Source organism: Saccostrea cucullata, unplaced genomic scaffold, assembly GCF_032062105.1.
Source record: "Saccostrea cucullata isolate Sc308-1 unplaced genomic scaffold, CSIRO_AGI_Scuc_v1 ctg15318, whole genome shotgun sequence".
NCBI lineage: Eukaryota > Metazoa > Mollusca > Bivalvia > Ostreida > Ostreidae > Saccostrea > Saccostrea cuccullata.
Genome location: NW_026918351.1, coordinates 1 through 14,390, shown reverse-complemented (window position 1 = coordinate 14,390; position 14,390 = coordinate 1). Strand labels below are relative to the sequence as shown.

At 32.0% G+C, this 14,390-nt stretch overlaps 1 protein-coding gene across 1 annotated transcript; it reads right to left on the bottom strand.

The window, feature by feature from the left end:
• Positions 1-2,324: 2,324 nt before the first annotated feature.
• LOC134263682 (uncharacterized) lies at positions 2,325-12,008 on the bottom strand. Its single transcript, XM_062746053.1, has 2 exons — positions 11,440-12,008; positions 2,325-2,467 (listed from the first exon to the last, which is right to left on the bottom strand). The coding sequence occupies exons 1-2, from the start codon at positions 11,759-11,761 to the stop codon at positions 2,325-2,327; spliced, it is 465 nt and encodes a 154-aa protein (XP_062602037.1). The 5' UTR covers positions 11,762-12,008.
• Between the last annotated feature and the right edge of the window lie 2,382 nt (positions 12,009-14,390).

Here is a 14,390-nt window from a genome sequence, read left to right as displayed (position 1 = left end):
GGACTAACATATTTCGAAACTACAAATGAAATACTATTTTGTGCTGCAAAAAAAGTTTCAAAAAAGAAAAGTTGAAATTTTCGATTTCTTTGATCACTTCCTGTGACGACCGGAAGTGACGGAGAACTGTGTTAACCCAAATGGTTTTGCCTACTTATCAAGATCTATTACTCATATAAGTTTGGTGTCTTCATCTCTTACCGTTTCTGAGATATGACTGGGACAAAAAGTTTTTGAAAAAAGCGGAAATCGGACATATCTGACGACCGGAAGTGAATTTTGAAAAACTGAAAACTGCATTTGGAAGATATTTTAATTTTCTATCATCCCTGAAAATTTCATGAGAATCCATCCAGTCATCTCTGAGAAATCGTCAAAAAATGAAAAGGGAAAAAAAATAATAATAAAAAAGAAAAAACAGTAGAATCACTATAAGGTCTTCCGTCTGAAACGGAAGACCTTAATAAGAAACAGAGTAAAAACAATATGTTCCCCAACTTCGTTTGGGGAACATAATGAATGGCAATGCAACTGATGACTTTAGCGATAATGGTTGTGCCAGTTCACCCTTTACTATTCTTCATAGAATTTGTTTACTCATCTATATAAATGAAGTTAGTTAAAAAGTTGATTCGCAAGAAACACATGTACATGTACGTCTGATTCAATTTTCTTTTAACGAGGTTGGTTCCTGATATTTCAAGTCTTTAACTTTTTTTGTGAAGTGTATATTTAAAAATTTCTACATACATAGCTTGAGGACAGATGATACAAACAAATATTTTCTTTGGAGAAGACTTAATATCATGTGTCATGTTTAGAAAAGTGGATAATTCTTAGAATGTTTTCTTCAAAAAACTGGCAAATGAAATAGACTTGGAGAATTTTAGTAATATTTCAATAAAATTATAAATGTGGATAAAACACACTCAGTAAAGGTTTACGTATGGAAATGAATTTTAGAATATGTTACATTGGAGCTAAAAGTGCAATATAATCTTTAGAAAGTTACAAGCCAGGCAAATTTTATCAGGAAAAGCAAAATAGTAAAAATTAGCTTATATTATATTGATTAATTTTTGTCATTTTGTTTTTCTTCTTAAAAATCACCTGGCTTGGTATATTTTTCTAAGGTTTATATTGCTCTTTTAGCACTAAGATAACATATTCTGAAATTTGTTTTCACTTGTAAACCTTTACTTAGTGCGATTTTTTCTATTTTTAGCTCTACTGGTCAGAAACCTTAAGAGCTTATGCGATAGTAATGCGTCCGTCGTCCGTCCGTCTGTCTGTCTGTCCGTCTGTCTGTAAACATTTTTTTTAAATGCTACTTCTTCTACAGTTTTGGTCTGATTTCAATATAACTTGGCACACAAGTAGACTACACTAAGATACATAATTCTATGTATCGGTTTTTGATTTTGATGGAGGGTGTTGCCGTGGTTACTAAAAATAGAAATTTCTGTGAAATTCTTTCAAAATGCTACTCCTCCTACAGTTTTGGTCTGATTTCAATATAACTTGGCACACAAGAAGACTACACTAAGATACATAATTCTGTGTATTGGTTTTTGATTTCGATGAAAGGTGTTGCTGTGGTTATTAAAAATAGAAATGTCTGTTAAATACTCTCAAAAGGCTGCTCCAAATACAGTTTTAGTCTGATTTTACAGATAATGTGGCATGCAAGTAGACTACACTAAGAACATAGGAGACTTATAATCAAGGATCATTATTCAATTTATTGTTGTTGTAAAGTTTAAATTGCTGCTTAAGTACTTTTCTCTTCCTTTGCTATAAGTACAAACCAGTAGAGCTTCAGTCTTGACAGAGACTTCTGGTTTTTTTTTTCATTGAAATATTACTAATATTTTCCAAGTCTATTTCATTTCCCAGTTCTTTGGATAAAAAATTCTAAAAATTATCCATTTTTCTACACTTCTGACAGGTTATTAAGTCTCTTCCAAACAAAAAAATTGTTTGTATCCTCTGTCCTTAATTAAAAATCAAATCAAAAAATAGGAGTCAATGTGTTTCTTTTGCCGCTACAATAATTTAATACTGTTTATAGTTCAACAGGGAGAAATTGATTGCCATAAAATTTAGTACGGAAGAACGAACAAAGATAGACTTTTGCCTTCACAATGTTTTCTTCAGTTCTTCTTCATGTTGTTTAATTCTTTGCAGGGCGCGGTGATCTACATTTTTCTAGTATTTCCTTTAAGGTCTCATAATTATTCAATGAAAGCCTTCCGTCCTTTTCAAGTGTATTGAAATCTTCATCAACAGTGGTTGAGTGATACCTTGGTGCCGAGTATAGGATCCTAAACTGTTGTTTCCACGTTCTGAAAAGTATGCCCATTATCCACAGACGCATCAAGATAGTTGTTCACCAAGTCAGCAATTAAACTCCTATGAAGTTTCTCTGGCACATGCATCTCTTTGTCATGAAGATTTGTCCCTTCGCCTGGAAGGAAAGAAAAATAAGATAAGTATGTTTAGTTTATTATGTTCCTGAAACAAGGTTTGGAAGCGTTTTTTTTTTTTTTACTTTTTTTTTATTGTATTTTTTTTTTTTTTGGACATAAAAAAATAAACCATATATATAAAAGAGTTAATGGTGAGCCGATTTATCTAATTTTCAATGTATGGTGCGTGACATTTACACCCGGGAAAATGTTCAAAAACAACACAGTATCAGTGAAAAGAAATCACTTATTAGGTCACCTGAGTAACTCAGGTGACCTATTGCTATCCGTTTTCGTTCGTCGTCGTGCGTCGTGCGTCGTGTGTCGTGCGTCGTGTGTTAACATTTGAACATTTTCAGCTTCTTCTCTGAAACCACTGAACCAATTTCAACCAAATTTGGTATACAGCATCTATGAAGGGAAAAAACAATTGTGAATTTCATGGTCCCCGCCCCCCTGGGGCCTGAGGAGTGGGGCCAAAACCACTAAAATTATTGCAATATTTAAAAATCTTCTTCTTTACTCCTGGACATCAAGCAGGCAAACTGTTAGCATGAATGTAATAAGCATTGAGTCCTCTGCCAAAATTGTGAAATTCATGGCTACATATATTACATGTACAGTCAAACTTGTTTTAAGAGGCCACCTTTGGGAAGTCTAGAAACTGGCCGCATAAGACAGGTGGCCTCTATTCCAGTTTGCCATCGAAAAGGACATTTGGTCAATAAATAAACAACATTAAGCACTACAGTTAAATTAATTAATCATAATTAAACAGTTCAATTTCACAAAAGCTTTTTATGTGTATATATAAAAATTCAAGCTCATTTAAGAAGAATATTAAAGAATTCGAAATGTTTAAGGTTTTGTGCATGTTTCTGTTCCTCATATTAGTTTAACATCTTGCATTCATAAGTTTGCTTTTGTTACATTGAATTATTAAATAAATTCTTTTGAAATACATACAGCATGTACAGTGCCAGACTATTAACCTTCTGTATAAAGAAAAAATACACAAAAATACAGATTTATGGTAAATAAAATAAAGCATAGGAATTACGTAAAAATATGTCAATAAAAATTTCACTTCCATATTTTAAAAAGATAGTCAGCAGTGTAACCCCCCCCCCAACTTTATTACCGGGGTAATCGGTAATTAACTTACTTGCTGAAGTTTATAAAGTCTGATTTATTTTATTGTTTATAAAGCTGTCAGCATTTCTATTTAACATACACAGACACACAAATAAAATTAACCAGTTGACCAGAGAGATGTATTTACGCAGTTGAAAATCATTCCATAACACAGGTGTCAAATGCAGTAGAGCGTGACTAATCCCTATCGATCCTCTCTTGATAGTGAAATTCACGAGATAATCATGCCATATGAAGCACTTTGTTTTTACAAAAGTAGTAATTAGGGCTTCAACATAGAATCAAAATCTAAAAGGTGTGAATTTCTTTAGCTAGAGAAAGTATCAATTGTAATTAAATTCTTTCAATTTTTCAATCAGCGATCTTGAAAAATAATTACAAATTAATCTAACAGGACAAATATTTTTTTTTCATAAACACAAAACAGAGTTCAGCTTATCTAAAACCAATTTGTTTGATAGCATTAATAGGTTTAATTGACTATCAGGATATAAATACCCAAGCCAACATGTTTAAAAGGTGTGATGAAATCGCGACAAGTAACGAAATGGCCGCTTATTACAGTTTCAATAAGACTGTTGGGGGAGGATTTGAGTGGCAGCTGGCCGCGTTACACAGGTGGCCGTTTATTCCAGTTAAAATATATAGGAAAAATCATCGGGGGGAACTGAAAGTGGCCGCTGACCGCGGGTGGCCGTTGATTTCGGGTGGTCGCTAAGACAAGTTTGACTGTATATAGTGAAAATGCATTACTTCTTTGAAAATCTTCTTCTCTGCTCCTGGGTATTAAATAAACTAACTAGGTACATAGTATTAATGAGCAAGAGTGCCTCTTCCAGATTTGTGAATTTTAAGGCCCCGGGGTCAGGGTGTTCTGGTGTTAGGGCGGTGGTCTATAAATTATATAGTGAAAATGCATTTATTCTTTGAAAATCTTCTCCGCTTCTGGGTATTAAATAAACTAAATACATAGTTATGATGAGCAAGAATGCCTCTTCCAGATTTGTGAATTTATGGCCCCATGGTCAGGGATTCTGGTGTTAGAGCGGGGCTCTATAAATTATATAGTGAAAATGCATTTATTCTTTGAAAAACTTCTTCTCTGCTTCTGGGTATTAAATAAACTAAGTACATAGATATGATGAGCAAGAGTGCCTCTTCCAGATTTTTGAAGAACTGCGAACGATAGCATTTCTCCCGCCTACCTCCAAGTCAATTTTCAAATGTTAAAATATTTTATGAATTTTTAATAATTTTTATAGATAATTATATGGATTTTAATTAAGCATTGCTTATTGTGGAAAACAACGAAAGATAACTCTAAAACTTTGGTAAGCTCGTGCTTTTCACTATAGAAATCAACGGAAAACGGTAAATATTTTTAAAACATCTTTTCCCCCGTGATACCAAATATTCCTTCTTCCGGGTAATATGGACTGTTATTTCACAAATTCATACCAAAGCTTTTTGTGTTTCACGGGGGGGAACTTATGTTTATAGACAAAAAAAAGATAAAAGTGTTTATTTTCCACCAATTTCAAAGCGATTTACAATTGAAGCATTATATTTTATTTGATATATTTATGTTTTATTTATTTGCCTAAGACAAAAGAAAAGATATAAAGAACATTTAATCATATCCAAGACTATTTCAGAATAGGGTGATGCCTGAAACTCCGATTTCAATGGAAAATATCGTCTACTCCCCTTTTTTCAAGAGGTGGAATTATGGATAATTTACTGTTTAGCGCTGGTATTAAGACAATTCATCAATTAACATTGAACTGTTCTTTGTATTAAACTAAGATTTTATAACCAAATTGCTATTCATTTTGAATTAAATGGTTCCAAAATGAAGGCGGGAATCGATAGTTAGCGTGCGTATTTCTTTTATGGCCCCAGGGTCAGGGATTCTGGTTTTATCGGGGCTGTATAGATTATATAGTGAAAATGCAGTTATTCTTTGAAAAAAATCTTCTTCTCCTCGCTTCTGGGTAATAAATAAACTAACTAAGTACATAGTATATGATGATTGCAAGAGTGCCTCTTCCAAAATAGTGAATTTTATGGCCCAAGGGTCAGGGGTTCTATCAGTGTAATCAGGGCAGGAAATTTTTAGATTATATAGTGAAAATGAATTTATTCTTTGAAAATCTTCTTCTCTGTTTCTGGGTATTAAATAAACTAACTAAGTTCATAGTTATGATGAGCAAGAGTGCCTCATCCAGATTTGTGAATTTTATGGCCCCAGGGTCAAGGGTTCTGGTGTTAAGTCGGGGGCTGTATAGAAATATATAGTGAAAATGCATTTATTAACAGTATGAAAATCTTCTCTGCTTCAGGGTATTAAAAAACTAACAAAGCACATAGTTACGATGAAAACAAAAGCACCCTATCGCTCACCTGAGCACATTGTAAAATTTATGGCCCCAAACTGGTCAGGGGCTCTGGTGTTAGGGCAGGGCTCTATTGAATATATAGTGAAAATGCATTTATTCTTTGAAAATCTTCTACTCTGCTTCTGAGTATTAAATAAACTAATAAAGCATAGAGTTATGAAAAGAAAGAGTGCCTTTTCCAAAATTGTGAATTTTATGCCAATGATCCAAGTATGTATATTTATGATGAAGAAAGTTGCAATTAGCAAAATGTTTTTTATGCCCGAGGGGGGGGGGGTGTACATAGTATGAAAATAAATTAATGCTTTGAAACCTGCTCTTTGGTATTAATCAACCATTTTTATGAAAAAATTTGCAAAATTTTGAAATATTGGCCTAAGGGTTTGGTTCTTTTGGGGTGAGGTGCACAACTGGTTATAAAGTGGAAGAACATTTTTCTCCTTGTATCTCTGATTTACCTCTGGGTATTGAGTAAGTAGAGAATTTTTAATTATGATTTGCAATATTGCCTCTTTCAAAATTGTGAATTTCATGGCCTCTGGTTTAAAATACAAACTAAATTTAATTGTTTGAAAGTTGTTACACAATACTCAGGTGACCTATAAGACCCGTGGGCCTTTTAAAGTTATTTCAATTATTTATTTAAATCATATTTTATTTAATTATTTAAATAAAGAAAAACATGTAAAAAAAACGCGTTCAGTTAATTTATCTTGCCTTTTAAAATGTTAAGAATACTTGAATTAATTACAAATTGTATAATTATATTGTTAATTTCCATCTTTTAGAATTTAGATGCCAAGTTTGGCAAATCACTGTAACTGCAGAAACTCTTTAATGTGCAGGATAGAGAGGGACTTAAAACTAGTCAGGGTAGCATATTGATAGGGTGTGTGCTTCGACTCAGTGAAAGGTAGGATTCTATCTCAATAAACTTTCGCTGCATCAAAACTTGAATATATGTTAATTTCAAACTAATCATATAATTCAATTCACCATTCAAACAAATTTAGGAATCAGATGGCATGGATGAGTTAGCATCCCATGCCCACTGGTGTAACCAGCCGTGTGGTTTATGTAATGATAGGTTGTATTTGCTGACAAGGTCATTGTTTGGACCATAGGACTTATAAAATGATGACCCTTTGAACAAGACTGTTGATATTCTTCTCTCATCAACTTTCTTGTCGGCATCTTAATGTGCGTTAGAAATTGAGAGATATATACCCATATAAGAGTATTTTGCTGCATTAATAAGGGAAGTTGATAATAAAAAATAATAAAGTTACCCTGTTTATTATTAAATTTAAGTTAACCAAAGGACATAAACGCCAACCCTAGGAATTTCCAGAAGTGTTATTAGGTACAAAGGAAAAGTAAACAGCCCCTATTGACCAGTTAAAACCGCCATGAACTATATGCATTGATCTAGCAAACTTAACATTCCATGGTCTATTTAGGTATAAAAACAAACGCCTAATATTTGATATGAAACAAGTCAGCCAAAAGAATACCGAATATTTACATTTTCATGAAGTCAAATATTCCACTGTCCTTTAAGGACGTTCGATCCTGATATTTTGAGCGTATTTCGCGCAGGTCATTTATTCATAAAATTAAGCATCATTTTTAGGTTCTAACAATAAAACTGAATTGTACAATGCAAATTAAACTAAATTCAATGAAAAAACCGCGATTAAATTCCATTCAAGTAGAATTAAGCTAGGGACTATATTTTGTGGCGGAAGGCTTTTTAGACGAAAATCATCAGTTTTTTTCTATTTGAAATATAACAGTACTGTTAATTTTGGATGCCTATTTTTCCATGCTGGTTGCACACAAAGTTGTTTTTTGCACTGAAATATGCTATGCTGGTTCTGAATTTATCTATTAAATTATTTCTTATGAATTCTATCAACAAAGTGTGACAAATATAGTAAATATATTCTGAAAATCCGGGAAAAAATTGAGTCAATTTTAACGTAAAATTTTACACTTTTTTTGTAATATTTGAAAATTAAGATCATATACCCCTACTTTTGATGTTCTTTTCTAAATATTCAAGATAACTTTGACCTATTTGCTTAAAATCAGAAAAAGTTTAAGACTTTAAAATAATTTTCTTGCTTATTATATTTTCAATGCCGGAAAAATAACATTTTATTAGTGCAGAAAGGTCAAATAATTGATTATGCGAAGCAATTTGAAACTTTATCTTAGTCACAATTTTTAAGTGTCTTTTTTTAAACAGACTTAGAGTTCATTTTGTTTCATGCTTTAATTGCATAAAAATATTGAAGGGAAAACGTCGAAGATGTAATTTTTAATTAAGACACATTTCAGTGCAGAAAGGTCATATTAAATGTACTGTAGCGCTAAAAGAAGCATATTGACCCCCATTTTTTGATTTGAATTTCAATTAAGCTATGTATGTAGAAACTAAAAATATACTTGGCAAAAAAAGTTTAAGACTTTAAATATCAGGATCGAACATCATTAAAGACTTTTTATTCTATATAGAATTATATAGTGGAAATAATTATCTGTTTGAAACTTACAATAGTGACGGTTTCTTCGTCATTTTTTTTTTTTTTTTTTTTGAGTTTTTCGAATGAAACCTTCAAAGCCGAGGGCCTGCATCACAACATGCACTGTTACGATGAAAACCTTGCACTGCTAAGTTCCCGTAAATACCTATTTTTGTCTACGTTTAAAGACTGTCATCAACATACGTGTCCAGTTTTGTTGAAAAGGCTTGCTTTTTATTTTAACGTTGGGAGATGGTTGTATAAAGAAGTGTTCATTAAGGTCTTCCGTTTCCAACAGAAGACCTTCTACTGATTCTGGTGATTAAGATTAATAGAGGATATTCAATGTTTTGTAGTTGAATATGGAATTTATTTCACGAGTGGGACAAGATTTTTTTTATATTTTCACGAGTGCGAAGCACGAGTGAAAATATCAAAAAATCCTGTCTCACGAGTGAAATAAATTCCATATTTAACTACAAAACATTGAATTTTCTACTTATTACATTTTAAAAAAAAATTCTTTGATTTTTCCTTTCTCTCTGTATTTTTGTAATAGTCATAGACTCGTGACGTCATAGTTGAGCGTTGAGACGTCATTGCTATGTGAGGTGAAAACACTGTAAACATGAATTTAGCAACATATGTTTTGTAATTTTGACAGTTTTATTCGTCGTCAGAATGGTTTATTTATTTCCATCTATCTTATATTAGGTCAAGGGAGATTTTCTTTATAGCAATCTTCGTAATGAGAAGGGAAATCGAGAGTTTTCCCGCACTTTTGATATCCATCACACTGTGACAGGATATCATTTTGATATCCTTTCACAGTGTGACAGGATATCATTTTTATTCAATGAATAAATTACAGTATTTCACGGGTAAAAATGTAATAATTCTTATTATTCTTTTTTTTTCTTTCCCTAGACGCCAACTTTGAGCCTCATATTTCACTCATTTCTCGATGGATTTCTGTTGGAAATTTTCAGAGTTGATAGACGTTACTAAACTCTATCAGAATGTTATATTAAAATTTCAAAAAGTCACTTCCGGTTTTGAGTTATTACCCTTTAAACGAAAATTTATAGGCTTTCGTTTCCAGACAAGAAGGCTCAGAGACGGCTAAAGCTGGAGCAAAAATTTTACTCATTTTAGATAATAGAAGGATTAAAGTTGTGCATAGTGGTTTTTGTTTTTTCGATTTCTCTATTCAAAATGGTGCTATATAGGGGTCAAAAATTAGAACACTTAAAAGAACGAAAATTTAACACATATTTTGCTTTTTATCTTCTAAACTAAAAATATTTTGTTAAAACATATAGAACAAAATTTATGCAGAATTACAAGATCTTTCGAATGATATCTCGAAAAAAAAAGGGCTGACTCCTAAATTAAGGGATCTAGAGGAGCCAAAAGTTTTTTTTTCCAGATATTTCAAAAAGTATTGAGAATTTGTAATACATCCAAGAAGCAATGTTGTTCAAAATGTCAAGCTTAATCTAATCAAAATGTGTCCGGCGACGTTACTTCCGGTCAAACCGGAAGTAGTCAGAAAATGCATTTTTTTTGCTGTTCTTGACAAGTTTATGGGTAACATATATCACAAGAAGCACAAAACTTAATTTTCTGTCCATCGACATCACTTCCGGTCAAACTGGAAGTAGCCAAAAATAGCTTATTATTTAAGGTTTTGATGCAAAATTGAAATTATAAAGTGAGTGGAGACGACTAAGATCATTGCTTTCTTTTTGCTGATGTCACTTCCGGTCAAAACAGGACGGAAGACCTTCTCGATGCTTTGCAACGAGCTTTGTTCTAGTTCAATTGATTTTCGTGAATGTTTTGAATCAAAATTTCCAAAAGTTCCATAGAATTTATGCATTAAATATATTTCTAGACGTGTCTTTTCTTGTTCTTTAGAAATAAATGAAAGCTCTGTCATGTGTTTTATTATTCTTTTAGATTAACCCTACTAAAATGGTCGTTTTATAAATAAGTAATAATATAAATTTTAAAGAATTAAAGAAAAAGTGAGCAAGCTCACATACAACCCAAAGTCGAAGTCCTGAAATTCCCGAAAAAAAGGAATTTACTGGTAATATGCACATCAACACATTGTGTCCTAATAGGTGCAAAGTTTGACGAAATTGTGTGCAGTGGTTTATGAATGAGGAGTTGCGCTGACAAACTTGTCATCTCTACTGCATAGTTTATTCAAGATATGGTAAAAAATCTAAGTGTAAAAGTGCGGAAATTCCCAACAAAATTATGATAAAAAAAACAAAACTGACGGACTGAATGACACACTGATTGAGTGACTGACTGACGAGTCAAAAAAATTATACCTCATGCACATTCTTGCGTGGGTATAATAAACATAAACTACAATTAAGCATATAATTTTTTTTTATAGTTTTTGTTACAAAACACCCTCCCAACCTCCTGTCAGAATCCAAGGTCCCGTCAAAGTCCAGTGTATTGAGTCAAGTACCGGATAAAACTCTGCAATTCATTGGAGGACGATAAGAAATTTAAAAAAATGGAGATTGCTGAAGATGACTAAATGACAAAACTTACCACTAGGTTGAAAAGGGCTGATATGGGTAAGTTCTAGCACTACTTTATTTTGCACCTAAACGAAATCCTAAGTGTTATTTTTTTTACACTATTTGACTGAACAAAATTTATATTGTACCCGCTAAAGAGTTAATGGGAGGTCCTAGCATGCCTTCAAATTCAGTAACCTTAGTAGCGTGAGTCTTTCTACAATGCTCCAAATATTTAGGTGAGCTTTAGCAAACTTTTTAATTAATGATATTTAGCCTCGCATCCATCCAAAATATTTGTCGCGTAAAATGATACATCAAATGAAAAATGAAAAATGCTTACCATATTTCCAAAAGCGAAGCAGATCATTTTTGTTGATTACATGATGATTTTTGAACCCATGATTGGGACAATTGAATTCGCCTCCACCAACCAAATCTTTTTCCAGAATAAAGCTAGTGGCATTTTCCTCAAGTATGTATTGCTTTGAACATTGATAGCCGATGTCATACAAAGTTTCCTTGTGAAAGATTTTAGTCAAGTTTTCCAGGACATCTTCTATCGTTTTCTTAATTTTCCTTGTAATTTCTCCAATGAGCTGCCCATTCCCTTGTTTAAATATCTGAACCTGTATCGTTGATGTAGTAACAGCTACACCTATCATGTGTTCTTTAAACGTAAATAAAGCGATATTCTTAAACAAACACTTCTGTCCATTGTCTTCAATAACAGTCCACTTTGTGCTGACTATACAGGCTACTATGAGACGGAAATAAAAGAAATATGGCAGGAACCGGAAATTGAAAACCAAAACAGGGGTTTTTTTGTTCCAAATCTGTGATATAATCTTTCAGATCTTTATCAAAGTCTAATTTGTTCATGCAAGGGACATAGTGCGCCTTTTTACCCTTAGCAAGCAACCCCATCGTTGCATATATTTCAAGGTAGTGTTGCATTTTCTTGGTACAATGTTTTTTTTTTCCCAAATCCCTTTTAATAGCTCTCTAGATAAATAGCCATTTCCCAAAAAAAGTTTTTCCAATCTTTGTCATTCTCAACAAGATCCCTGGCATGTTTTGGATCTGTTATTTATATTAAAACAATCTACAAACCACTGCACATTTTTTTTCTATGTTTCAAGTGATCTTCGTTGAAATACAGAATTACCCCAATGTCATGATAAAACTGGAGCACATCAAATGTCTCCTTCTCTTTCCAGTTTTATTTATTAAAACTTTTTTCTAAAGTTGAAAGGGAAAGTTTTTTCCCCACTTTGTTTGTTCTGTCTAAAACTACTTCACAATATGCCCAATCCTTCGGTATGTTCTCTCTCCAACATTTCCAAAGAGATAGAAGCGATACATTCTACTAAATATTTAAATTTTATCCATAGGTTTTTCATTCATAGGAAACCCAATGTGGAAGCAGCGTTCTCGGTAAGATTTTTTCAGAACAGGCTCATTCTTCAAAAGCTCCAGCAAATCATCATAAATTGATCTGTCATCCTAGTATAAAGATAAATGTCCACTTAGTTTACCATGCCCTTAAAATTTTAAAAATTCATTGTACGTACATGTCAACAGACTATGAAACATTAATTACTTTTAAGGGAAAAAAAAAAAACACACCAAAATGTGTATGTGCTAGTTAAACGAAAGAATTGGTTTTGGTGCATTTTATTTAAAAACTTTTTCATCGACACGTCCAAAATTTTTCACTTCGTCAGAATGGGTTGCTATTGTTTCCACTGGAGTGTCATCTTCGCAGTAGGTATGGATAGATTTCAACCAAAAAATGACATATTCTGAATTTATAAATTAATAAAGTAATAAATTAATGAAAGATAAATATATATTAAATTTTACTTTTAATTCTCAAAAATAAATTTTTTTTTTTTTATTTTAGCTTGAAGGTTGTTATAAGCCCTTTGAGGATTTTTCACTTATATGGAGACCCCAACACTCGCCAGTAAAGATCTGCAAATCTTGTTCATTCTTTACATTTACAGCCATTGACAGTTTTTTTGCCAGCACCTCCTGCGACACGGGGCTAGTTTTTACGGTCTCATCCATAGGACCGGTCTACGTGTCCTAATGGGATTCAAACCAGTGATGTAAGGATATCTTGCGATTCTAGAACAGATGTTTTAACCACTGCGATCATAAGGATAAGCAGTATATCAGTCATATATATTTGAATGCCCTAGCCTATATGTGAAAAAAAAAAAAAACTGTCCCATAAAATTCCTTTTTTGTGGCAATCGTCTTTCAATTGTAATGAAAATGTATTTTTTCCGTAAAACAACCTATATGTGAAAAGAATTCTTATGTGAATGTTTAATTTTATCATTTCTGTTTAAAAAACAATTTGCATATAAATTCTTTTTCACTATTAAAAAAGGGTGTTAAACAGCTTATCCTCGTGAATGAACTTATTTTAAAAAAATCCGTTAATTAATTGTTAACAAATATTGCTTGTTAAGTTGGTTTTTACAAAAAAAACCCAAAACAGGGAATTTAAAAGACATGTAGAGATTTATTTTGACTTAAATACATTTAAAATACTGACAAAGGTTTGTTTGCTGATATCAAACTTGTTTGATAATAGGACATTTGATGGCATGCAATAAAAGAATGAATGCAATAGAACTTTTTTTGTTGTATGATGAATTTTGTGGAGATTTATTCTAGTCTTTTTAATTTAAAAAAAACGTTGAATCATGATTGGATGTGTTTGTGTCCGGTCTTTTCCTAAAAAAAATATTTAATATCAATTCTCTATAAAAATCAAAATTTTAAATAGGGTCGTGGACATGACATATCTCCGATTTAGCTGAAATTCACACCATTTACTACAATTGGTATGTCTTTAATAAATATGATGTTAAAGTTAACTTTTCATTTTGGTTGCCATGGTAACAGGGATGTTATATTTAGAACCCTCTGATTAAGCAAATTTTGCTCTGTTTTAAATTAAATTTGTGCACATTCAATTAATTAGTAAAAATTCACATGAAAATTATATTATGTTAGCTCATTTACTTAAATCTAAGAAATTAATTTCATTAAAAAATATTTGAATGAAGATTAAACGAATTTTCATTGCAGCATTAAGGCTGTTAGCATATTGGCAATTTGCCAAATTTGTCATTTTTAGTCATATTCAATGAAATTTTTCACCATTTTGACAACTGATATATTTGTAACCATGTATCATGAAATAAACTATATATTCTAAGAATTTATGAGAATAAAAAAAATTAATGGGTAAATCAAAAACTTTCTAGAAATTAT

Bases quoted from the DNA above. Each gene is read 5' to 3' on its own strand.
- LOC134263682 (XM_062746053.1), bottom strand. From the start codon at position 11,761: ATGATAGGTGTAGCTGTTACTACATCAACGATACAGGTTCAGATATTT. The intron at 2,468-11,439 runs GTAAGCATTTTT...CTTTCCTTCCAG, and splicing joins GCTTCGCTTTTGGAAATATG to GCGAAGGGACAAATCTTCAT.